The sequence below is a fragment of the Phasianus colchicus genome, chromosome 14 (genome assembly GCF_987193195.1).
Source record: "Phasianus colchicus chromosome 14, bPhaCol1.hap1.1, whole genome shotgun sequence".
NCBI lineage: Eukaryota > Metazoa > Chordata > Aves > Galliformes > Phasianidae > Phasianus > Phasianus colchicus.
In genome coordinates, this window is record NC_143449.1 from 16,034,654 (window position 1) to 16,061,614 (window position 26,961).

Here is a 26,961-nt window from a genome sequence, read left to right on the forward strand (position 1 = left end):
AGCAGCATCCTGTTCATAAATATTACTATGTGGATCAGCGACTGTGATGGGGGGGTGGAACAAAAGCATGAAAATCCTTCAAACCAGCACATAGGTCACTAAAAGGTAATAGATGTGTATGGACAGTGGCTGATTGTGTGTTCTCCAAAAGGTTTTTTTCACATAAGCTGTTTTTGGCAGATGGTCTACTGTCAATTATGTATTTTTCTAATTAGTTTATGTACATTGTTGCTCTAGTCCTCATGTATCTAAGGACGCTGGCAGAACAGCTCTTTCCTATATCAAGATATCAGACTCAATCTCAGTAGCTCAGCCATGAGAGATGTCTATCATATAAGATAGCAAAATGAAAAAACAACAGTTTTCCAGACTGTAGGATTCCAGGCAGGCACTAGTCTCATTTTTATTAAATCATAAAACATACACTGACATGATAGGAGAGCTGTGGTCATCTGAGCTATTGTTAAGGAACTTCTAAATGAACGTGCATTCTGCAGTAGTTGAAAGAGTTGCTTATTAGTGGATTAATAATTGGATGTAGACAACCTTATTGAACATGATGTAAAAAAAGCTAGTGAGCAAAACTTTAGGGCAAACCATGCAGAAATCAAAAACAAAACAAGTTTATGGAAACTTAAAACTAACACTAAATTGTACTGCCAAAATGTTGTTATATGTATGTAAGATAAAGCCACTCCATATACTTGTTGCAATTTGGCATGGTAAATAAGCAAAGGTACTTATTATTGAGCTGCTGTTCATAGTGTGATATATGTAATGTACCTGTACTTGCAAAAGGACAATAATGGATCTCTCTAATCTTGGGTGCAATGTCTGCATCTCCCTTTCTGAGTGCATGCCTTGTCAAAACCACCTAGTGTAAGCACCAAGCTTAAACCTATACTAAACAAGTTTAAAACTAGCTTTGTTTTAGTTTAAACCACACACAGATTATGGTAGTATTTGGATTTTCTAATGCTAAAATCTAAGTGTTCTTTCAAGCCTTTAAACTAATAGTTACTTGAAGGCAGTGTTAGCTTTTTGCAGCAGTACATGCTTTCTTGCTGCAGGAGCTTCAAAACTCATACCCAGTATATTCAAGCTCTATTTTAGTTGTTTTTATACTAAAATTGAAAAAGGTAAAACTCTTTAACATGCAAAACCTGCACCTTTACCAGGACTATTTTGAAAAGCGGGCCTTTAAAATCCTTTTTAAATCAGTTGCTGTCTGTTCCTTACAGTCGTTTGGGACACTCAGCACAGTAAATTTTTCCATTATGGCAAACAAAGCGCTTGTTGGCCAGACCACGGGCACACTTTGTGCATTTGAAACAGTAATCATGCCAGGATTCATCTTCGTAGTTAACCACACTGGTTCCTCTTCCAAATCCTGCTAGGAGAGAACACAATTATAGGACGGCGATAGTAGCTTTTCCCGTGGCTGGGTTAGCCCACCATGCAGCAGATCCCGTTCTTACTGCCCCTCATGCTTCTGTAGTCTTGCAGACTGTAGTTGCAGTGTCTAAAATACTAGCCCAAAGTGCAACTGAACTGTGTTGTTTGCTTCTCTGTAATAGTGCAGTCCAGGCAGCTTAGCAAAGGCTTGTCTGCAGTAAGCCCTGTCCCTTGGATTCCTTCTCCAGGGAACAATCAATGTGACGGACAGATCAAGACATGGACCAAAGTAGAGGTTGGACTGAACAGCCTACCTCTTTCTTATAGGCTCAAATCCATGCTCTGAAATACAAGACTTATGGGATTGACAGGATAGCACCCCATCTCATAGCCATGAGATGAGCTTTGTGGGGTTTTTGTATCCAGTAACTAATGGGGACATGTGAAATACATGAGAAGTATAGCAAATGTCACTCAGGACAGTAAAAAAGTTACTCTTTTTAGACTTCTTGTTCTCAGACAAATATTGATGTGTGAATAGTTCCAGCTGGGGCAATTTTGGAGGAGGCTAAATGTAAAAGAAGCATGAAGAGTGGAAAAGGTAAAGAAGCATGTGAGTTATAGTTAGATCACATGTAAATTGCTGGGGTAAGGCTTGGGATATTACAGCTGCTTCTGGTGTTAGTGCCCTCTGAGCTGCACATCTTTGGGGATCAGAGTTCTGACCTTAAGCACCCCATGGTCTCAAGCTGCATAAAATCCAACATACCTGTAATAGGATTCTTGCAGCCAGCACACTTCTTGGCAACACATTCCTTGTAGCACTCAACACAGTAAAACTGATCCTCTACAGCTGTAAAGCGCTTCCCACCCAATTGCTTCTTGCAGTTGGAGCAAATGAAACACTCGGAATGCCAAGGCTGTTCCTGGTAAGTGAGACCTCCAGAAGTGATGGGCTAAGAGGAAAAGAGCAAGAAAGATGTTTCAGAAGAGAGGTGAAGCAGGCATGAGGCGTTGTGAAGGGGAGCTTTGTCATGGTGAAGGTCACTCAAACATTTTCATTAAAATGAAATTGTGAAACACTTGAACTCCTCCTCCTTGAACACTTGAAGCCTGGAATTTTGCATGCCTGGAGCTTTCATAATAGTTTATCTTATTTGCAATTACTCTGCAATTCTGTTTTAATCAATTGTAAGATTATACAGCAGCTGTTTTGTAAAAGATTGTTTTATGGCTTGAATACACAATACATACTAGAGAACTTTAAGCCACTTTAGCCTTGCCATCCCTAAAGCAAGTACAAGGCTGGTGCACATCTGCTTTCAACAGATTAGCTCTTAGCAAACCCTGCAGGCCCTGCTCAAGTAAAATGTGCCATAGCCTCTAACTCTCTCACATTCTTACACTGCTAGCTGCAGCACCAGTATCTTCAGAAAGAAATACTAGCAATAATACAGCGATGAAGTGATCTGTCTACTGGTTTATTCTCCTAGCTTCTGATTCACATGCTACAGGCCAGTTCTGGCAGCTGCAGTGGCAAAGGGGAAGGACTTACATTCTTGCATTTGGCACAGGTCTTGGCAAATTTATGCTCATGGCAGGAGACACAGTAGAATTCATCACCCTTTGGGAAGAAGCTCCCAGATCCAATCACTTTCTTGCACTGGCTGCAAGTGAAGCAATCCTTATGCCAGACCATCTTCTTGTATTCAACATTTTGGTCTCCTACAACAGAAAGAAAGAACACTGTAGGTGGGATTTCAGGCCTGTGACAAGCACGCAGTAACCTCATGCAGCGTAATGGCTGTAGGCAAGATCTGTCCATACAGGACTTTAACAGCTCTTCAAAACTAATTTCTACATCCAATTTTAGTAAGGATCTTCCAGATTTTTTTAGATTCAGGTTTGCCAAGTGTTGTTGTGCCTTTCTGAGAGGAGGATCTTGTTTCACATAGCAGAGCTTTTGACAGAAATTGTTTAACACTGACTACTGACATGAACTATCCACATGAGGGTTCAGAGACTGCCATACAGTTAACCCTTGTCTGGACAGGTAAGAGCAGCAGTAAAAACTTACACCACTTTGTTACTCTCCAGACTTGCACTATGATGCCATACTCCTAACTGCTGCTTAATTAGCCTTGGGATTTGCCCTAGAGCAGCACTCAGTGATCGTATCCATACTGCTAGCACTGGTACCTGCGATGATAGGCTTGAAGCAGCCCTTACACCTGGGTGCATCCTCAGTGGCAGTGCAGTTGCTACACCAGACCTTGTTGTTCTCCCTCAGCATGAAGGGCTCATTGACCAAGGACATGTGGCACTTGAAGCAGCGGAAGCAGCTGTCATGCCAGTAACGGTTCTTGAAATGCAGCTCCTGGAATGATCAGAAACAGGGAGCAATAAGCCCTTGTCTTGCTGAGCAGCACTAGAACCAAGTTACTGTCCCAATGGTAATTATCATCACATTCAAAAAGTTACATCTATGAAGAGCCTAAGTGCACTTTGGGATTTTGGGGTAGCAGAATATGCTTTAAAGCCAACAACTTTGAGATGTGGGGTTCCGTAAGCAAGGGCTACTTTGATGATCCTGTTCCTTCCAGTTGAGGTGTATGTTATTATTGCCATAAATAAATATTTACAAACCGATTAAAAAAAATAAATCGTATCCTATGTTCCAGAGTGCTTCACCCAGAAGATGAGTTTTCTGGGAGACCTACAAAGCTGGATTAACTGCCAGTTGGGACAACTTGGCATTTGCTGCGGTTCACAGGGTCAAATCGAGATCCTGAAACCAGATCCCATGCAAAGGCAGCCTGAGCAGCGCCCCACGGCCTCTGGCTCTTTGCCCGAGCAGCACCTTCAGGCATAGCCCAACAGCCAGGGTATTTGAAAGAAAACTCCACACAGAAGCTTGCAAAAAAGGGAAACAAATTGCGGGGGTGAGAGGGTGGGGAAACAAGCATCTTCCTGTCTTGTTCTCATCACCTGTGTGAGCACCAAGCAGTTACCTTGGAGTCAGCACCGATGGGTTTCTTGCACTCGATGCAGGTGTTGGCACAGATCTTCTCGAAGCACTTGACGCAGCAGTGGCGGCCCTCCTTCTGCACGTACTTCTTGCCTTGCAGCGAGTCGCGGCAGTAGTGGCAGTCAAAGCGCTCCGACATGGTGCCCACGCTGTAACTGCTGGGCCCTGCAGGAGGGAGGGGGGTAAACCTAAAATACTGAAGCACTGGTAACTGCTCCAGCATCACAAGAAGTGATGAAAAAATGGCTCAGCCGTGAGTGTGTGGTGGTGTCACGTGCCCGAAGGGCTTGTTGCTAGAGAAAGCAGCTTCTGGAACAGCAAAAGTTACCTCAACAATTCTATCAGCTCAGTGGTTTATAAAGCAAGCCAGCTCTGCTACCTGCACTAGCACTAGAGCTTTCCAGGTGCCTCCAGGATAACCTAACACACCACTGGGCTCAGGGTCTGGCTGCAGTACACAGCCCGGGTTTGGTCACAGCGATCACAAACACTGTACCCTTGGTACAGAGGGAGAGAAGTACCATGAATTGAAGAGAAAGCAGGCCATAGGGTGAGGCTATGCGGGCTGACTCCCGGCCGAGGCCGCCCAGCCTCCTGGAAGCACTGTGCTTGCAGTTAGCATAAGCAGTGTTTTAGTAACGCAAATATTTTCCATGCCCTTAATAACCATCCAAGATATGAATGCTAGATCTCTGCCTACAAAGAGGCAGGATGGGCTCTGGCCAAACACAAAAACGCAGCTCTTGGCCTTCTGGAGAATGAACGGCTGTGCTTGCAGCACTGCAGAGCTTGCTTGCCCCGTGGCTCAGGGAAGAGCAAGGCCACACGACAGCCTGTCCCTGTCACCTTCTTCAGAGGAAGAACACCAGACTTTTATTTACATTGTTCATGTCAAGCAGGGATAATGGTACCTAATCACTCACTCAGAGTGACTCGGGTCATTATGGCAGACCCACTGAGGGCTGGCGAGATCCTGGCTGAGGCACTGCCTAATTTGTGTGCAGAAATCGCCGCCAACCCAGAGCGGAGCAGAATAGTTTCCATGTTTCCAGCCCAAGCCTGCAGCCAGCTGCAGCCCTCCGAGGCCTTTTGTGCCAGATACTTGTGCAGCTTCCAGCTGTCTCTATCACTGGGCTTTCATATACAAAGTCACAAGGAACAAGAAAACAAGATCTCCCTACACTTAAAGAAATGCAGCGGCTCCGTGCCTTTCCCCATGTTCTTCCTCAGAGGAAGCCCACAGGCCAGGCTCAGTACCCAGACGGAGCCACAGCAGTAATCTGGCAACGGTACACCAAGAGGAAGTCCAATAATTCTTTTCCTGATAGAGCTGAAGAACCAGCATGGACTGAAGGAAGGAAGCGGTCAGGCTTTGGGGTAGCTGTCATCCCGGGAATAGCTGCACAACGCCCATCACTTGCCTGCTGAGTGCTGTGTGGGCAGCTCTGCCACATTATGGCACGAAGACCTGCTTACACAACAGCTTCTTGGGCACCTGCCCACCCCAGTAATTCAAGAATTATCATCAACCGCATAGCCCAGCCTGCCAGCCATGGAATCGCTGCTAAGCCCTTGCTTATCAAATGCGAGCACGCATCAAATTGAGCAAGCCCTGACCCAGGCACGACCACACCAACACCAGTCTGAACTGCAGATTGAGCTGGAGCGTTTCAGCTCCAGAAATCAGGACGGATGATCCCAGGGAGGCTGCAGAAGAGGTGGGGGCCAGGTTCACTCCCTTTCCCTTCCCTTGAACTAAGTGAAGTGGGCCAGAGGCCGAGCTGGCCAGCACTGCGCTCTGTGGGGGCCGGGGCTGGAACTGCCGCTTGGCCAAGGTCAGGAGACGGCCACGTCCTGCTGACAGCCACGCCAAGGGCTGTGTTTGTACTGCTTCAAGGAAATGAAACAAACAAACAGCTGGGAAACATGGAAACTATGCGAGCCACCTCCAGCCCTGCAGAGCTTCATCAAGCAAGAGGGTTTTATTTAGAAGAAACACAGTTGCAGAGTCCAGGGCAAATGGTATCTTAACGTTCTCGATCTCAGGTTTAGGGTTGCCTTCAAGCAGAACACGTAATTGTGAACATATGGCTCAAGGAGTAACACAACCCTGTGTTCCTGTGTAACACGCCATGTGCTAAATGGGACACATTTATCACAGCAGCTCTGAGCCCCACAGACAAATAACACAGGGGCTGGCAGCCCCAGGAGCTTCTGCCCACCTTGAGCCATCTCACACCCTAAAGCTTGATTCATAAACCAGGCAATGGTGATTTGGGAAATGGAGGAAAAGTACAGACAGACTTGAACAGTTCTCCAGCCTCGGATGATGTCCCCATGCAGAGGATGCTCTGCTGGAAAGGAGAAGGTAAGAAGACAAAAGTGCAAGTGTCTGGGGAAAGGGTAAGTGCAGTACGTGCCTATCCTCACACAGCCTGCAGGACTCTCAATAAAGGGCTCAAGGAAAATCCTGCAATACTTGAATCCCTTTTCCTGTTCTCACCCTAGAGCTCAGACTTCCCAGATAGAAGCATCAGCAATTTCCCAAAAGCTACTCCAGAAACTCTCTCTGCTTCCAGCAAGGTGCCCCTCTCCCACCAGCCCTGGCAGCCTGCTGTCTAAATGCAGCTCCTTGATGAATTTGGCTACAGCTAAAGGGCAGATAGCCAGACCAGTGGCCTTCTCGAGTATCGGGGTATTTGGCACAAAGACCCATTGGAATATTCAACATTCACATTCACCTGAACACAGAGGTACAAATCAGCTGCTTGTCCCAAAAGAGCATCTACTATTTTTCAAAAGCAGCCCCTCAGCCCTCAGACAGCTCTTCATCTTTCAAGTCTCCAACATATGGGCCCTGGGGCTGCCTACAGCCGGTGGTCAGGGCTACGTTTATACAGCATCAGGGCAGGCTTTGGGATTGGAAATGATGCAGATCTAACAAGTGAAGCAATTGCATTAACACCTACCCTACCCTTCAGTTCCCATGGCCGCTGAGCTGGTTTGTCCTGGTTCAGTCAAGCTGTAAACCACCATTGAGTCGTACACCATGACATGGTATTGGGGTGGTTTGTGGAACAAATTAAATCATAGCACTCTGCAAACAATCTGAAGCATAGCTGATAAGCAAAGCACTTAGCACAGGATGTGTGTTAATGTCTCCAGGGAATGTGTTTCAATGTGATAAACCACCAAGGAAGAACTTGAAGTGCAGTCTCTAAAACCAACTAGGAAAACTGTACTTAAACCTTATGGACTTACTGCATTTCCCCTTTCTCCAGTGGCATGTAGGAAAGAAAAGGCCAAGGCTGTTGACCCTCTGCCGGTGTATGGATACACTGGGAAAGAGCAGTTGCCTTTTGGCTCTCCATCAGCTTTGTTTTCCTCATCAGACAGCCCCTGTACCACCAGGTGGTGACAACAACTGCCTGTCTGGGCTCAGGACCTGGCACTTGCTGGTGTGTCACCTGAATGACTGTGCTCAGCATTCTTCGAGGCAGTGTTGTGTATTTTGCTATGAGAAACAGGGAATACCCTTAAAAGAAGGGAACTGTTAATCAGAAAGGAAAAGAGGTGCTAGGTCTGCATCTCAAGGTCACTGGCACAGTGCCTGGACAGCATTTATTCCTTTCCATTGGTTTTACATATCCCTTGCAGGTCATTTTTGCTGGGAGGGTTGACAGTAAAGCACAAAGATCTGTGCTCTCCCGCTGCCAGGCTGGGGCACGTGCAAGTCTCATACTCTATAATTCAAAAATTAGTCTGCTGATAGAAGAGAATCTTCTTTATTTAGAACAAGAACAGCTCCAAGTTCCTCAGGCCGTTGCCAAAATCATCCCCTACGGTCCTATTGCCACCATGTCTGAGCACATCCCTATCATTATTAAATCTTGTCAGCTTCCCAGGGGAGTAGGGACGTGCTATTTAAAAAACACACACTTCTACACTTAATACAGACTCAGCTAAGGCTAACAAAGCTCCTGGCATACACAGCACCACTGCCCAGAGCAGGGCTGAGCACTTTAGGCAGCCTAAGTCTAAGCCTTTCAAAATGACTTAAAGCAGCTAAAGCAAAAAAAAATTGTTTGGCACCTGACTGTGGCTGTCTTCTACTTTATGTTCCCAGCTACACCCCATGCCTGGTGTGCCCAGGGGCTAGACACAGGTTTTCTCCCACTGCATTACTCATGCTCCTTGCAGGCATGGCAGCACCCCATGGGGGATGCCCTGGGGAACAGGTCTCCCTGCTGGTCCAGGAACAGACACTGACTTAAAACCCAGTGGTGTCAGCACTCCAACCACAGCACATGCTCAGCACTAGCATTTTGTATCACAGCTTGTGCTGGCAGGGTAGACCCTGCCCTCGGTTCAGGAGATGCTGCTGCACCCACCTACCTGGCAGGATGGGCAGCAGGACTGGACAGAAGTCCCTTGCTCAGCCCTGAGGGCTGGGGTGTTTCTGCACCCCCTGATAAGAGCACAAGGCTTCAGGTATCACAGCTATCATTGCTTCATCTGCACAGCATCCCAGTTTGCATGCTGGCTACTCCAGCTTGTATTGATTGTCAAGGAGCTAGAGCATGCAGAGCTTTTGTGAGCAATCCTGGTTACTTGTCCAATGAGTTTGGTAAAATAGGAACTGGAACTCAGCTCTCATCTCAGTGTAGTGCCTGAACCACCCCCAACCAACAAGAAGCACATGTGTAATAAAAATAATGTTAATGCTGTGTGTGTTTATTGTGATTAGTGCTTGTAGCACTTGGACTAGAACCACTCCACTGCCAAACCAAGCCTGGTCCCCGCACCAGAGAACATCCACACCAAGGAAGATGACAAAGACATCTGGAAGTATTATAAAGTGATGCTATAATATCAAATGATGTTTCAGCCCTGCACCCCTGGGCATGTCCACCCCCTGGGCTACATCTCATTTGAGAGATGCAATTGCACTGCAATTGCATGTTGCAATTCAAGAATGTGAGTACATGCTGGACACACAGGAACTTAGCTTCTAAGAATCAGATAAGCTTTTCAAAACTCCAAAGACCTTAGGATGCTCAGTACTTGGAGAGCTAAAGGGGAACAGGCACCGGTAGGAAAACACAACATATCAGTGTGCAAAGGGGACGAGCAAAATACCCTCCTCAATATTTCTGTATGTTAATGGGAAGGAAAAAAATTAGGTTTGCTTATTAATGGTCATCTAAAAGATAAACACAGAGAAAGGAGAGCAACAACAAACCTCCCACTACAGCAGTGCAAACCAGCTGGATTTACCTGCTGGGCTTCTGCTGGGAGTTCCCCTGCTCAGGGCAGCGATGCCACAACAAACTCACTGTGCAGTGAAGTGCCATCCTTTGTTCTCACCCAGTTTTCCTCAAACAACAGCTGAGCCAGCCCTCCCACAGCAGCAGACACAAAGCACATCCAATGCATGTTGCAGATCAATGAAGCCACTGCCACCTGTGCCCCTCACTGCCCTGTTCCCAGCATGGTCCCACACGCTGCTACCATTAGTCCCATTCGCCACCATTAGTTAAAGCTGCTGATTACAGAGACTTAACACCACATTCAAAAGAATTATTTCTCTAGAGTTGGACACCCTTAGCAAAATTTTCCTCCCCATTTATCACACACGTGCAGACAGCAGCATGTCCACGTTACCTGTGTGCCTGTGGAAAGCCATGATTACCAGCCCAAAGCCACAGGCAACAGAGTGCACAGACTCTTGGCTGATCAGAAGCTGCCCCGTTTGATAACATACATTTAAACGAAGGCTATTAATACGGACAGGACTCCTACCAGATGTCCACTCCCCTCCCCAGAGATCACAACCTTAATCCCCCTTGAAAATTCTTACCATTTTAGGTGATCTGAGGGAGAAGAATAGGATCCAGAGACCTCTGTAGGCAACATGTAAATACCTGCCCCACTACTCAGCACCCAAATTAGTCCCAAAGGCAGAGAGTGCCTCAGGAACTTGACCCCATGCTCGTACTATTTGGCCTTGGCTTTAGAGCTAGATTGTGTCTCATATCAGTCCTGAGCTAAATAACAGACCCGCATTAATTCTGACTGCTGTTGCCCAAGGGAAGAGAAGAATCACAGCCCCCAGGGCCAGCAGGGCTGTGGTGTAAGGAATCAGCCCCAGACCACATGTAGGGGCTGTCCCCTGGCTGTAGGGCCCTGAGCAGCCACAGGTTGTATCTCTGGGGACACAGCTGAGAGCCTGGAAAGCACCAAAAGGTACATTCATGGGAGCTGGACTTGTCTTCAAGGCAAGGAGCAAGCTGAGGTCTTACTGCCTGTAAAACCACCATGCCTGGGCCTCCTCCAGCCTATACTCTAAAGCATCTCAAGGCATTAATCACCCAAAGCAAACAAGTCCCTGAAGAGCAGCACTTAAAAAGCCAGGTTTCATGACCGTGGGGCTTCTCTAGCACCTAACAGCATGGCTGGGCTCTCACCCCTGTGGGATTACAGATCCCTGGCTCGTGCCTCTGCTCTCTTTGCTCACATGCCTCTGAAACTCTGTACACAATTTGAATCCACACAACCTACTTCCACCTGAGCTGCTGCGGGGAGCAGAGGGAGCTGTGCTACAGGGCCATCCTGCATGGAGGTATTTGGGCTGAGGCAGCAGAGGCAGCTCCACGGCCCTGTGCTCCGGGTCATGCAGCCAGCAGCAGTGTGTGCACTCGGGGCTGCGGCCAGGGCCGCCCAGCTGCTAATCCTGCTTCGACACTGACTCAGTGCACGGCCGTGGGAAAGGCAGTTAACCTCCTGACAGCCAGTGTTTATTGTTCACAGGCCAACACAACGCTGTCTGGCCTCTGAGCAGCCACGCACCAGCACATCTCTGCTCCCCATCAAAGATGCCATGAGCTCCTTGCCACGGGGCAGGGTGCACAGAGCTTTCAGCCCAGCACCAAGCTGTATGAGTATCATGCAATACACATGCAAGGTCAGTATCATCCCAGCATCCTCAAGTTTTCGACATTGCCTGGAAAAATCACACTTGCCAGCATGCTGTGCCTAAACAGCCCAGGATGACCCACTCATGCAGCAGTTTGAGGCTGGGAAATGTGCTGAAAGACAAGTACAACAAAATCCCTTGGCTAGGAAAAGCCTTACATTACTCTGCTCCTGCTCACCTATAAACTCTTGCAAATTGTTTGCATAATTCAGATGGTAACAGGAACTGTAACAACTGGTATTTTCCTGTGCTAATCTTGTCTTGCATGGTGTAATATTTACAGACATGAGTTCATTTTTTGGCAATACATGTCAAGTTAGCACCATGAACCACTCTCACACCTTTCTAGTTCCCTACACAAAGAGCTGACACATTCCCACATGGCTGTCATTTTCTCCTTTCCCAGGACACCCTCTGTTTCCAATCACAAACAGCAACCTTTGCTCCCCATCCTGAACTGCAGCACTGCTATGTGCCACCCAGAGGTGGCTGCAGTCCAGCTGTGGCGTGGCAGCATCTCAGACATTTGGCCATCAGAATGCTTCACGTGCACAAATGCAGGTGTGTTTGCAGCAACAACAGGCATGGGCTGGAAGAGGTGGCAGGGAGGAAGCTTGACCAAACAACAGGAGCAGGACACAAAGGATACTGCTGCCATGAAGTTTCACCATGAATCTCCCTGCAGCAGCATTTTACTGCACAGCTCAGCCTGGCAATTCCCCCAAAGCAGTCTGTAATAACAAGGCCATTTTGCTTGAATTTGTGGCCTCCTGGGCCAGTGCAGCAGGCTGGGAACAAGCCTTGCTGAGAAGACAGGGCTACTCTTGTACTTTTTTTTTTGTCTCATTTTAGCCATATGACCTTGAGCAATTCCCCATCTCCCCCCCAAAGGTCTAATTCATCCCTGCAAGCCCAGCTCCTTCTGAATGCAATTAAACACACCAGTGGTGCAAGGTACAGCACAAGCACCAAGGAGGGACATTGTCACGGATCACGACATGGAGCTGAAGCTACCAGGAAAGACAGCAATGCTCCAGAGAAAGGAGGGGAGTCCCTACAGACAGCACATCCCACTCCCAGACATAACACACAGCCTTGTGCAGCATCACCACAAGGCCCCTGCTCCCACCACATCCATGCCACCACGCTCTGCCAGAGCTGGGCAGAGGGGAAGGAGTGCTGTAAGCACAAAGCTGGGCATACAGGCTTGGGTTTTCAGGTCTTTAGCATTAAGTATGTCCTGTGGGTTTTCAGCACAGCAGGATCTGGACACAGTGATCCCACGGCACAGGTCTGACTGCAGAGCAGCGTGGCTGGCACGTAGTGTCATCTGCTCGGATAGACAAATGATTCACATTGTGCTTTCCAGAGTATTTTCTTGCCCTAACAATCCTGCCAGAAAAGGTCTGGGCGTCTCAGCTTGCCTACACATCCTACTGTCACTCAACAGGCCATGAGTCTTAAATAGAGCCAGTGGAAACCAGGCATTGATGAACTATTAGTCACCACCATCAAAGAAAGAAGCAGGCAGCAGTAAATACGAGCAGAAAGGGGCACCTGTCCACCTCTTAGGGTAACACTTCACCTTCTGCTTCTATCAGTTCTGCTTTGCAGTGCACAGTGAACCTGCACAGAGAAACACAGCAGCAATTCAGCTCCTCCATGTGAAAGCAAAGCAAGAGCCCAGGTTGTTCTCAGCCTTCCCATGGGACCAGCAGGCTGAGACTGCTGCAATAGCACTGCAATGGCACAGCCCCTTTCACACACATTTCCTTCTTTTCAAGTAACAGCAGATTCAGGGTTGCTTCATTTCTTCTTCAAATCCACACGCAGCTGGCACGCAGTGTGCATTCTCCTGGAGCAGGGAGCCCTCCTTCTGTCCAAACTATTGCAGATCTTAAACTCCCCTTGGCTCTTCTGAGGCAGAAACTGAACAAAGTAATACTACTAACAGAGCTCACTCTTCCCCCCCATCCCACTCCCCACCTCATTTTTTTCTCCTTTACCTTTTGCTAAAGACAAAGTTTGCAAGAAGCCAGCAATAAAGGAGTTGGGCCCACTGACACAAGCACCAGCAGGGTTAGGGTAGAGGACAAACCCCTAGGGCTGATGCAAGCTCTCCAAGTGCTTGGTACTCCATGTGCTTCCTTCTCCCAGCACCAGTTCTGTGCTGGTGGAAGGACCACAGCATGGCGTTTGCACTGGGAGGGCTACTAGCAGACAGCCCCACTTGGGAACCAAGATGATTTCCTTCCTACTGTGCTGAGCTCCAGCCCAGAGACTGAGATCCTACCCACATGGCTGGGTTCTTCCAGACAAGGGAAGCTTTTAGGATCAGCGATGGAGATATGGCACAGTGGAAGTGGGAATAAGCTGATAAGAAGGCACACACAAGTTAGTTAGCCCTCCATGAACTCAGAGATAACACAAGTAGAAACAAAGGGGGGAAACGAAGGAAGGATAAGAAAAGAGAAAAAAAATAAGATGTAGTAACAGACGGGAAGGAATGGCACGGTGATAATGGAGCTGGAGACAGTGGGATCTGAAAAACAGCAAAACTGGGAAGAAATAAGCTGAGTTTTTCCCATCTGCCTCCATCCACAGGCTGGAGCAGTTCCAGGACTATTCCCATGGCAGCTCCAAGTTTATTTCCCTGCTTCCATCTGCTCTGCAGCTCCCCTCCACACACGCTCCGACTGGCACTTGTTCCCATCACCTGTTGCTGACATGGCAGCCCTTCAGTGGCTGCTGAAAGCCAAGTGACACCACAGCTCGAGGAGAGCATCTGTGTATAAATCAAGAGCTGCTTTGTAGAGACAAGCTCTCTCCTCGCCTGCACTGGGGATGGAGAACAGAACAGCAGAGACCTGCAGCAAAGGGACAGAGCACCCGTCAGGCAGCTTGACAGCCTATTCCAGAAGAGACAAGCTCTGATGTGCACTCACAGCAACCTTACTGTACCCATAAAATAACCACTTGTGTTGGGGCTTCACCAAGCTTTTAGTGAGTCGTCACTGAAGTAATATTTCACAACCTCCAGTATGCTCTCTGCTAATTGCTTCTCATAGGCATGGCAGCTGGCTGAGCAACTCTGTCCCCCAGTGAAGTTAAACAGGTCACTGTGATGAGCACAGAGGTTCAACTATTAGTTTGCATCACTGCCTGAACGCTGGGTCATTCACCTTCCTTGGAAATCTACATGTTATGTAGATTATATGTAGAAATATTTCCCAGCATACACTATGTGAGCATCCTGTGTTCATTCAACACTTGTGAAACACTGAGGATAAACAGCTTCAGCCAAGGTGGGCAAGAAGAGTCTGAACAATGCCTTTGGTCATACAGTCTGATTTTGGGTGGTCCTGCCTGGAGCCAGGAGCTGGACTCTATAATCCTTGTAAGTCCCTCCAACTCAGGATATTCTGTGATTCTGTGAGATGGGCTAAGAAGATTCTTCTCAGAAATGGGCCATGCAGAAGCACATTGCCCAGCTATGGGTGAAGACAGCACCATTTTGATGAGAAGGACATGTCCTTCCTAGCACTAGCATACCAGTTGAGAAGACTCCCTGGCATCCAGCACACCATCAAAGCACTGCCCGAACTTGGCACAGATGCCAAGGCCATGTCCCGAGCTCTGATTTCAAGCTGGCGGGATCCAGCCCTGGAATATAGTTTTATCAGAACAGTCAGCCCATCTCCACAAGCCATGGGACAGTCACCTCCAGCAAGATTAGCATTTGGCTATCTGCACTTTCACTTGTTAGATGGCGCTGGTGGCTGAAAGGACCAAATCACCCCTGTTACGTGGTCATCTTTAAAAATAACCTTTCCCAAAGCCCCACAGTGCATAACCCTGCGTCCATCTCAGCCAGAGGAGATCAGCTTGCAGGGCTGACAAGGTATTTTTGGGCACTCTGACTAATTGTCAGGACATATGCTGTGCATTCTTTACAAGGAAAAACAAAGCTGCAAAGTCCCCTCCGGTAAGGCCTATGGAGTTGGGTGAGTCACAAAAGTTATTCTCAGCAACCTTTGAGAGGGTTTGGTTGCATGTCTGACTCCAGAGAAGTGTGTATGAAAATGGAGGAAGGGTCCACTTCCTTGCATCCTGACACCAACAACAAAGGCTGAGCCAGGCTGGGCCACACCACATCACAAGGGCAGAAATGAAAACCCTTTACACTTTGGAGCAGCTCCAAAGCCACAGCTGCTTTTTTTGGCACCACCTCACATGGGCACTCACTGGATGTGCCAGGGGATGTGCTCCAGAGCAAGCAGAGGATAGGTTGCTCATTTGAAGAGGCCCACAACACCCACACAACAGTAAGAGCTCAGTAGCTTTTCACCCTGAGGCTCATTTAAGTCAGCACTCGCCCAGCTCCATTTCTCTGTACAGATTATTATCTGAGCACACCTTCAGACCAGGTGCTGTTTCAATGCTCTGACCCCACTGGCATCTCACCCCCTGTTTGCTGGCCCACTCTTCTGCTTTTCCCTTCTCCTGCTCTTTTTGTTCAGCAGAAGCACTGCACCAAAAGCACACACATCTCAAGGTGACCAGAGCTCTCTGGTCTCCACTACTACCTTCTGCATATCTTTCCTGTAAGCCACAGAGCAGTTTCCACTGAGAATAAGTGTTGTCAATTCAATTTCTAATAGTGGCATTAAAATGTATGAGCCATTTCTCTGGAGTCAGGGATAATATTTTCAAAGTGCCTGTGTGATACAGGAATGTAAATCTCATTTTTCATAAAACAATAAGGATCTCAGGTCTCCCTGGAAATCGTGTCAGATGAGAGCTGGGCAAGGACTATGCTGAAGAGCATTCTCCATGAGTTGGTTAAAAAATACTGATTCAAATTAAAATTAAAAAAAAAAAAAAGAAAAGAAAAAAGAAAAAAAAAAGAACTAATATCTTTACATCTTTCATTGGGGCTAGGATTCAGCTACAGACAAAATCAGAAGGACACAGTCCTTGGCCCTGGTATGCAGTGTCCCAGCTGAGCACCCTACCTGCAGGATGGAATTACACTGTTGAATTAAATTTGTTCCCCATTTGCCAGAGCTGCAAATGCCTTCATCCCCACCTCCCTGAGGACAGGCTGGAGCACCTGGACATCCCCCCTCCTCTCCCATGCTCCCTCCACAGGTCTCATAGCAGAGTGGCACAGCATTACTATCACTACTTGCTCTCAGAGCAATGGGCAAAGCCTGTGGGCTGCTACATTTCTCAGGCAGAAAGCTTAGGATAAGAAAAATAAGATACTTAGAAGCGTGCTTGAATTTAAACATAGAAATTAAGTGGAGTTGGTACAACCACTTAAGTGCTTCATTAAGCCATCCTCTGCTCTGCAACTGGATCTGGGCCCAAAAATGGTTTTGTTTTCTTTTTCAAGTAGGAGTGAGACCATAAATTGAGGCACAACGAGTAACACAGTCTGCAAAGGGAAGCAGCCCTTCTCAGTACAATTGCTACTGCCTGTCAAACAATGGTCCAAATCAAACCAATAGAGGTCGGATCCACACTACTAAAAAGCAGTGTTAATTGCACACAAGTGCCAGAGAAAACCATCAAAAAGCTAAAGCAGATGTGAAACAGTGGCTTGTTTCTTTTAAAACCAACTTGTGCAGCAGCACTGCACGACGGCCCACAAGCACCCTTGTCCTGCTGTGAGCAGTACAGGACAATGGGGAAAACATGAAGTTTCCCAATCCTTGAGGATTTCTCCAGCAATAATAAGGCATGGGGTGGGAGTCCAGCATCACCTTGCTACTGGGCTAAGTTCTCTTCCCAGCTGTGCAAGCCCAAATTTCACTTGGTTACATTTGCTACATTAAAATTGCCTTCTTTCTAGTGCCAACCTGCTCCAAACGCTGGAGTTCCCCAATGCCCTTTCCTGGCACTGCCCACAGTGCCAAGAGACCCAGCTGTGTCCCCAGCACGTTTCCCATGTGGCTCCAGAGAGCAGCTAACAAAATCCACCCCCAGGCCTGGAAGGGACTTGAAAGAACACAGAGACCTGACACTCAGCGCCTATAAAATTATAATAAAAGGCTTCCAGAACATAAAAATACCCCTGCTGAAACCAACGTGCTTTTTATAGACACAGCCTTTGTCCCTTGCTCCAGAATGCGTTTGGATAAGCGATGCCATTAATCCAAGAACAGATTGTGTTTTTGCATCATGTGAGTACGTTCAAGGATTAAGTTTCAGTTGCTCAGCTTCTGCCTGTATTGGTGCTTTAATAACTGTTATCTGCTTTTTATCACCAGTACCTATGCTGTAAAGATATGATGAACTGGGTCTCTGGGAGGCAGTTTGTGCATGGCTTCAACCAAACCTCCACCCTTGAGCCCAGGCCTTGCATCCATCCTGGGGCTCATTGCTGAGGGCACGAGGAGAACAAGAGCTCAGGTGCTGCATCCAGCCCTGCGGGTGCCACCAGAAAGGGGAAAGTGGTGCTGCGTGGGGCACTGCAGGGATGGGCAGATGCAGAAAGCTGCCATAATGAAATAACATGGAATCATACAATGGCTTGGGTTGGAAGGGACCCCAAGGGTCATCAGGTTCCAACCTCCCTGCCACAGGCATGGCCACCAACCTCCAGATGTGGTGCTAGACCAGGCTGCCCTTGGCCCCATCCAACCTGGTTTTGAGCACTTCCAGAGACGGAGCATCTTCAATCTCTCTGGGCAGCCTGTGCCAGCACTTCACCACTCACTATAAAGACCTTCTCCCTAACATCCAGGTCTAAACCTTCCCTCCTTGAGCTTACAATAATACTCTGTCACTAATCTCAAGTCCTGATCTTGGATCTGTTCTGGTTACTTAACCTGGGAACACTTCAGGGCACAATAACGGCAGAACCCACAGTTTCAAGCCCTTATCTATGGTGTGTTGCAGAAATTAGGTCAGATTTTACCAACACAAGATAGGGGACAGGGGGAGGAAGCAGCAGCTACCCCCTTGGGGCTCTCTGACCTGCGGTCCCATCAGGAAAACCACTGCTGCATTTCCAGGAATTGTGAGGGCCTGTGCTCAGCCACAGCCCCACACAACATCCCCTGCAAAAGCTCATTCGCAAGGCAAAAGCTGTCTGGCAGAGCAGCACACACAGCTTCCAAATGCCGGCTGAGCAGACAGCGTTCCTGGTGCTGGCTCCCCTTCCATCCGGCTGCTCCAGCTCAGGCACCGGCATTGCTCAGAGGATGAGCTCATCGCTATTTCAGGTTGCATTTGCACTTGGCAATCTCCCTGGTAACCAAAACAAGTTACTCATTGGTTTATAGCAGATTTATTGGTTGTTTGTTTCAGCCTTGGGTGAAGTACACAGAGAGTGTCACTACACCGTGTCCAAAAGCGCGTAGGACGGTATTTACAGCCATTGCTATGGAGATGGGCTGTGTTAGCATGGGAGGTCAGGGGAAAGCTGACCGTGAGCCTGGCCCCAGTGATATGAAATGGCAAAAATCAGGTATGTGGCACGGTGTGAGCTCAGGTGCTGCTACACAGCAGCCTTGGGCTGTCCCAGACGGTGGACAGGTGTCAGTCACCCCTGGAACAGCAAAACAGGCCAGAGAGTGGCTGCTCACAATCCTCCCCAGGCAGAAATCAAGAAATCCCTCCCAAAACAGGTATCTGACCCTCTCAATTCCACTAACACCAGCTCTCCTCAGCTCCATTTCACAAGTCAGAACCATGAGGACACAAGCCGGTTATAGGATCCACTGCCTGCTTATGCTCTTGGACAAGAATTTTCCCCCCATTCATCATCACAAGCACCAGCACAAAAGGCAGGAAGAAGCCAGGGAAGCAGGACTAACTTCACTGCATTTGCCTGCAGAGTACTCGAAAGAAATCAGCAATGCCCATTTCTCTGTCGCACCCAAACCCAAGCTATGATACAGCTCAGAAATTGCACAAATTGCCTCGTAGATTTCATGAGGGGTTTTTGGGCTTCTGTTCATTTTACTGAATGTGTTTTTGCAAGAAAGACTCTACCCACATGGGCTCAGTCCTGCAAGACAAAACATTTGGAAGGCCTGCAGATAGGCAGCCTGCAGCTGAGCTTCCAGCCCCATTTTCCCAAACAAGCTGTGTCCGCTTCCTGGAAAAGGCACATCCCACCTCACAGGCAGATTCAAAGTTTGTCACCATGGTGGTTTTCGGCTTCAGATGGGATCATATAAAGAAGAAGGAAAGATTTCAGCAGAAGGTGAGTGACATGCTCATGAAAATTAGGACCAAATAAGAGACTTTAATCCCTGCCAAGTAACTGCGTGCCTCCACGGGGTGAGCATGGGCTGCATTCTGGTCCTGCTCCCATGCTACTTCCAGAGGCAGCACTGACGTGCTTTATCCATCATCAGCATTTACCTGGCAGGCTGTTCCAGGGTGGAAGTGTGACTGGCTTTCAGTCAGCAGAGCAGGGGTAGACAGGAAACAGCATTTGCATGTGTTGAGTGAGATATATAGCTCTGTGTATTTTTAAAGTGAGATGAGACCAGAGAGAGAGGGAGGGCTTCTTGCACACTCGACTGCTCATTACTGCCTTGCCTGTGGAATTGTTGGAAGCACAGCCAGGTCAAGACAACGCCTATAGCTCATCAGGGAATTCTGAAGTGGAAGCAGATCAGTAGGAATTACTCATACATCTCCATCAGGACTGAATTGGAACCACACAGCCCTGTGCTTCTGGAGGTGCTGCCTGCACTGCATTTCCTCAAACCACCAATCGCACTGTGTACAGAAGAGCAGGACATAGTGCCAAGCCCCCAGGATGCTATTTAGGATCCTAACAGAGTCCCTGCAGGTCATTCATCTGAGTGGACATCACCGAGATGGCTCATGTGGCACATCACCGGATTGGGTAAGTCGCATTGAATAACACAGGGCCCAGCAGGACTGCACACAGCTGTACCATGGCAGCCCATCCTGTGGGATGTAGGTAGTTCTGGGGATGGCACACATGGGATGTTTAAAAAAAGCTCTCTGATATGTAGTCAGGAGCAAGCCAAGGGGTACAGAGTGAAGTGGAAGAGGCTCAAGGGTCCAGAAACGAGACGATAAGACAGAAGCTGGAAAGGCAGGCAGTGCCTCAGAAATGACTAATTCCATGCTTTCGCTCCAGTGTTTATTATAGAAAAGAAGAGATAAGAAAGGCAGCTAGTGGTAACAACTGCCAGGGGCAGCCAATCCCAAGCTAAACAAATAGCAAATGCCATGCAAGCAGCCTGCCAACTCAGAATGGTTCCCACAGCTGGGGGCATTACTTTGTAATAAATACATTACCCTTCACCCACCCACCTCAGCACCCTATCAGGGATGGAGAAGCTGTGTTTTGAGCGGTTTCATAGCTATTCTTGGGGGGATTGTGGCCAGGGACTACTGGAAGTCTATGGAAACTGAATATACCCTACTGAAGGCATTAAGGAAGAGCAGGGAGCCAAATCTCAGCACAAAAGCTGACTAGGAGCCACTGTGGGCCAGGACAGCTGTAGGTTTAGTGTGTTGACCATTATTTTTCTTAGTAAGGGAAGAAAGGCACATCCAGCACACTAGTTCATAATACAGCCTTGGAGAACTGAATGTTTGTTGGTGGTTTTGGGTTTTTTTTTTTTTTTTGCTGCCGCTGTCCAAACAAAACAATTCTTGCTCTGCCAGAAGCTCTGAATCCTTTGCTGCTTGGACACGGGTGTCACACAGGAGAGTTTACATACTGGTGTAACTAATTTGTCACTACTAGCTTGCAAGAACCTAAAGCAAAATAAGTAGATTGCCAATCTCTGCACCAAGTGTGCTTCCCAGGAGTCCTTAGCACATCCAGCACACACAAGTGCTTGCCACCACTTCAGGACACAGATGCCATTAGAATCAGCCATCATCCAAAGCTGCCCCATCCCAAAGCATCAGGGTCTCTGATGTCTTGAACACAAGTGGAAGAATTTTCCAGAAGGAAAAGCATTTTTTAGCTGTTTCTCCTGTTCTTCCTCCCATATACATCACAAATGTAGATAGATGTCAGAACAAACTCATTTTACTGTGGTTCTACAGCTCAGCAAGAAGTAAGCCGGCTACAAAACACTTTATTTGCAATCATTATAAACCCTACGACACTCCTGTCAGGCAGCCTCCTGTCAGGCAGATTTCAGTCTCCTCTCTTCCATGAGTGGAAAGATATTAGAAACAAGGAAGTGGAAAAGCTGCCCCACAGTGCCTATTCCAGCAGGAATGGTCTTTTCCTGTTCTTCACAGGAGGTCTGGATGACAACACGCAATCCCAGCAGAACATAAATGCACCCACCACTTTAATCCCTCTGAGTTAGCAGCTGCTTGCTGAGCACTTGTGTGCCAAGCAGGCAGCTCTGCCAGGCAGGAGACAGCAGGGGTTTCCATCTCCAGCTCTTTCCCACCATGCAGGAGAGAGCCATCCCAAAGTGCACCAAGCACAAGGCTCAGCTCAAGTAGGCACAACCCCAAAATGAGTGGATCATCTGAAAACGCCATTCTGTCCAAGCAATCTGAAGTTAAGAGGTTTTGAATTTCATATTTGCAAAAACAATGCAGTTCTGCAATACCATTCCAACCAAAATTGTAACTTTGCCTTAAAGTTTCCAGTCAGGCGCACAGCAAAATACCACCATGTCCATCCTGGCCTGCAGCTCCTGTTTTGGGAACCCTATGCAGCCTCACCCAGCATCTCACTCCAACATGCCTATGGTGCAAGCCTCGCCCTGCTTTTGAATAGCCCCTAAGCCCTAAAAGACGTTTTAACCTTGTCCTGCCATAAGATGTGATGTGCCTGGGGCTGGCTCCTTGCTGCTGGCCTCCAACAGCAGCAGAGCATGCAGGTCAGAACTGAAGCATGCTGGGCTGTATCCATGTCTGACCCCAAAAGGATACCCCAGTGCTTTTGCTCCTACAAACTGCCAAGTGCTGCAGACAGGGTTTCGCCACAGCTTGGGGATTTAAGAACTGAAGCCAGAAGAGATGGCACAGTTCTCCTAAAACTACGCTGCAGAAGTGGAAACAAAGCATTTATCTAAATAGCATTTAATCCTTTAGAGTCCTCTTGTCTCAAGAGCCATCTGGTTAAAATTCCTCTCCAAATCAGGGTATCTAAATGAAACATGAGGTCTCTTTCTTCCTCCCACACTCCCTCTGCCAAAGTCAGACATAAAATATCTGATCTCAGACACTTTAACTTTGTTATCATCCCTGTCTGACACTATGAATGAAGCTGAAGCATTTTGACCGTACAGCTTACAGTGTGTTTTTTAATAAAAAAGTGACAGGTCGGGTTTGGAAACATTTCTTATATAGACATTATTTCCATTACCTTCTCAAGCAAAAGTAATTCTACATAACTGAAGTTAGAGAACTATATCTAAAATCTCAGCATTGCTATCTAAATTACCCAGCGCCGCCCCCAAAGTGGGACTGAGCTCAAAAGTGCATCACTCACATAGGTCACTGCTGAGGAGACGATAGTATTCCTGGCTCACATCATCATTATCTCCACTGGAGCACATGCCCCAGCCTCAGTGTGCTAGGAGCTGTGTGCTCACAGCACTGGCAGCAAGTACAAGTTTCCAAGACAGAGATGGAGAGGGCAATCGCTCAGCCATGGTACCCAGGAACCATGGAATATCATGCAACAACCCTGTTTTCACAAGGTATTACACAAAAAGGAATATTTTTCTCCTCTGGGACAAGGAACAGAGTTATTTAAAGCTTGTGTTATATGCTAGTGCAACAGACAGAGAGTGTACTACAATATATTTAGAGAATATGAGCCTAGATCAGGGCTAATGCACATCCTACAGCATCTTTCCCTCCTTTGCGAGCACAGACCCAACAGAGCTCCACCAGCTGCCCTGTGCCACACATCTCCATTTTCCATTCATGGTGCAGTTCGATGGAGAGGCAGCTTCCGAAATAGAGTCCAGCCAAGATGGGCTGGAGAGTGTTTATATTCAAGCGTTCGAGTACCATAAACACTGCCTCCTTTTGAACAGCTGCCTTTATTTACATCCAGGCAGAGAATTATACCAGCGTAGGTGGAGGCCAGCCATCATTCACAGCAGGGAATAACTTCTGTTAGAAAGACTCCAAGAGCCCAATCCGACAGATCTCTCCTGGCCAAAACTCCCCAAAAGCAGATCAACTCAGACAGCAGCTGTAAGCCCCAGCCCTGACAGGGTCCGTCCGAGCTCCAGCCCCAGACCTGAGCAGTTGGATTTCTGCTCCCCTGAGCTCTTGGTTTTAGCACCTGTACCTTCATTGTTACAGCAGGTATTACTCAGTAAGGAATTTGTCTGTGCTGGGCTCCTTAAGGAGAAATTAAGAACTGGTTTGCATTCAAGAATAAGGGAAAAAATACAGAGGGTGTTGTCACTGCAGTGAAGCTTGCGGGTGCTTTTATCATTAACATTTCAACTTCCCTTTTTAAAGCCATATTTGGTTACTTGATCAGCTATTTGCTTCATACATCATAGCTTAAGAATTGAAGGAGTTTCCTTTGTGAAGTTTTTTAAACAAAAAGCACTTCCTCTCAAAACAAGGTAAAACTAATTAATAGATAGATTGTTCTAATCATTTTTTTCCCCGTTCGTGTGCTATTTACAAAGCAGCCCCATCCATATCTGAGCCACAGACCAGCGCCTGCTTACGCAGTGTGAGCTGAACCAGAATCTCATGCATTAACTTATCTTGTGTGCAGCTGCTAAAGAAAAGATTGATAACAGAAACACCCGTCTTGCAAACACATCAGTGAATAGTTTCACTCATCCAAGTGATTCCACAAATACAGATAGAGAAAAGGGCGCAGTGTTTGGGTAAAGATAAAGGCGTTTGCTTTCAGATGGGGACAGCTGTGAGTGCCACTTGTTAGAAAATCTGCAAATGCTGATACTTCATAATATAGAAAGAAAGCAGTGACAGTTACTAGCTGAAAGCTGGCATTTCCACATTTCCCCCAGCTCTGTCCCATCCAGCATTCTCCCTCAGGGCAGTGGGTATAAATCCTATCTTTCCAAGAACATCGCATCACCTGAGCTGCTGACAGAACAGCCTCTGGTTTGCTTATTTCCTCCCCAGCTGTTATTAACCACTTCAAACAGGCACAGCTGATCCTCTGCCTTGGAGAGCCCTGCTGACAGCTTACACACAGCTCTGCCCCACTGCAAACACTCCCAAACACCACTCAGCTGGGAAGCAGAGAAAAGCTCTATTTATACTTCAGTGACTGCCTGCACTCTCAAAGCCATCACCTTGGAAGGGGGGGGGCAGTACACACATCAGAGAAAGAAGATGCAAGAGAAATCAGAAGCAAGAATTTAGATAAATCCCCCAACCAAAACATCCCTAAAGCAGAGGCAGTCTCCCATGAGGAAACTGTTTTCTAAAAAGAGTGCTTTAGAAGTACATTCTGCACTCGCAGACTTCCCGTTTCCCCCAGCCCTGCTCACTAGCCTTCCCCAGCCAATTCCCCAGCCGAGCAGCCCCAAGGCAGAGAGAGCACAAGCCCTGAAATCCAAAGACCTGTGGAACGCAGGATGCTGAAACGCTCCCTGCTCAGCGAGGATGCTCAAGAAGAGTGAGACAGAGGCATGTGCTTACTGGCAGCTGGAGAGCCTGGAGCGGGGAAGGGATGGAGCACACTCCCCTTGCAGCTGTGCTGTGGGCAGGACGTGGGAGAGCTTCGGTCCAGGGCTGAGCCTCCAGCCCCTGGCTGGACAGCTGCTGCTTTCACACTTATAGCAGGGAGGCGCGTTGCAAAAAATTAATCCAGCCAATAGCACCGGTCCTGCCCAGGGAGCAGCTGGAGGTGGGGGAAAAACCTGCTCCTCCCAGGGCCTCTGCACCAGCACTTTGAGGGGAAAAACCCAACCAGCAGTGGCATTTTGCCAGCATCACTCCCCTGCAGCAGCAAAGCGTGCTTGTTGCTGGGACCCATGGGATTCACTGGGCTGGGGAAAGCACTGCTACCCCATGGTGATTGGAGAGCACTTCACGCATAAAAAATGCAGCACCAAATCTTTGTATGGGGGGAGATTTGTTGTCAGTCTCTCATTCTGTCCAAGCAACCCTCTCCCAAATCTAAAACATCTCCTGCCATGCCTTGTGTCACCATCAGGTTCATAGATAAAGATTCAGGAAACAAACAGGAGGGATGTGCATCAAGGCAGCAGCCTGAAGGGAGGGGAGGAACACAGCCAGAGAGAGCACAGCTCAAGCGATGCCAGAAGATGAATATTTTCTTTAAAGACATGAGAAAAAGAACTATCAGGCAGCAAATTGTTCTTGCATTTAAACACATTTGCCTGTTGAAGCTGCACCAAAGTAGGCAAATCTGACACCATTCATCCTATTTTCTTTTTCCCCTAATTTCTCCATCCCTTATCCCATTTGCTTTCTGCACATAGCTTCCAACCAAGGTTTCACTGCCCAATCCCATACACAGCTCTAAGGTACAACGTCTATCGCCTAATGGAGTAGCAGCTAAATAACCAAACAACATGTCAGCATTTGCAGGATCAGACCTTAAATCTGAAGATTTAAAGCAACCGGTATACCTGACACAGAAGGACTTAAGCACTCTTAATCTCACGTGCATCAAAATAGCAGCTTAATTCTGTTTGGAAATTAAACAGAAGATAGAGAGCATAGACAGCACATAACTAAAGTCAAGGAAGAAGCACTCCAGTTAGTATTGCAGATGATACAATATAGCACTATAAAAGCCTCTGCCAAAGTGCTGTACTGAGCAAGAATGCACTGCAAAAATGACACAATTCATTTCACAGAGTTGAGACAGCTCTGAGTGCTATCACCACTGCTTGGTGAGGAACATCACTGGTTATTGGGTGCATTGATTTTTGACAAATGCAGTAAAACTTTAAAAAAAAAAAAAAAAAAAAAAAAAAAAAAAAAAGGAGGAATCCAATGTATCTCTGACTAGCTATCCAAACAAAATGAACTATGAAGCACTTCAAACCGAGTCAGCTGAATTACTCACCCAAAAGCTAACTGCTAGGAAACTTTATTTGGAAATAGCAAAGCTCATAAAGCTGCTTCAGGGCAGAGCAGTGCTGGAAGGAGCCCTGGGGAGCAAAAGACTGCCCCAAGCCACAGCAGCAAAGGGCTTACCTGAGAGCAGGGAGCTTGTCCACACTGTGAAGGAACAGATGTTGTAGATCTCAGACACTGTAGATCTCCAGCCTGCTTTAATTCAACCACTCAACAGCTGCAGAGCGAGGAATCTTCTATGCAATCAGGCCCGTTTTTGCACATCAAAACTATTTTGAGGCGCAGCCATGCAGAATGAGGGTCCTGCACCCCTTGGGTGGGCTTGACTACCCTCCTGATTTTCACTTGCCATGGCACCCAAAGGCCAGGGCTAACACCAGCACCAACAACAGCCACTCCACTTGTGAGGACAGGGCCACCACCAACACCTGTCCTCTGCCACACTGAGCCAGAACAGCTCTCCAGCCAGCACAGACATCCTGTCCTCCCAGCATGCAAAAACCCAGCAGCTATAACCCAGGCAGCATCC

The 26,961-nt window shown here is 47.5% G+C and overlaps 1 protein-coding gene across 5 annotated transcripts; it reads right to left on the bottom strand.

Annotated features, from left to right (window-relative positions):
• Window positions 1-378: 378 nt before the first annotated feature.
• On the bottom strand, window positions 379-26,644 carry FHL1 (four and a half LIM domains 1). 5 transcript variants are annotated; one of them, XM_031594257.2, is made up of 6 exons: window positions 26,553-26,644; window positions 4,407-4,588; window positions 3,595-3,772; window positions 2,951-3,120; window positions 2,165-2,351; window positions 379-1,393 (listed from the first exon to the last, which is right to left on the bottom strand). In XM_031594257.2, exons 2-6 carry the CDS (start codon window positions 4,560-4,562, stop codon window positions 1,236-1,238), a joined length of 849 nt encoding a protein of 282 aa, XP_031450117.1. In that variant the 5' UTR covers window positions 4,563-4,588; window positions 26,553-26,644; the 3' UTR covers window positions 379-1,235. The 5 variants fall into 5 exon arrangements, with proteins under 5 accessions (XP_031450117.1, XP_031450118.1, XP_090006457.1 ...); XM_031594258.2 differs by lacking the exon at window positions 26,553-26,644 and adding an exon at window positions 25,023-25,176; XM_090150331.1 differs by lacking the exon at window positions 26,553-26,644 and adding an exon at window positions 24,945-25,020.
• Window positions 26,645-26,961: the final 317 nt, after the last annotated feature.

What these genes read in the sequence shown, in the direction of transcription:
- FHL1 (XM_090150329.1), bottom strand. Translation starts at nt 10,109, where the DNA reads ATGGCTTTCCACAGGCACACAG. An exon ending in CCATCGGTGCTGACTCCAAG is followed by an intron (nt 3,773 to 4,406) that starts GTAACTGCTTGG and finishes TGATCATTCCAG; the next exon opens with GAGCTGCATTTCAAGAACCG. An exon ending in CTGCAAGAATCCTATTACAG is followed by an intron (nt 1,394 to 2,164) that starts GTATGTTGGATT and finishes GTTCTCTCCTAG; the next exon opens with CAGGATTTGGAAGAGGAACC.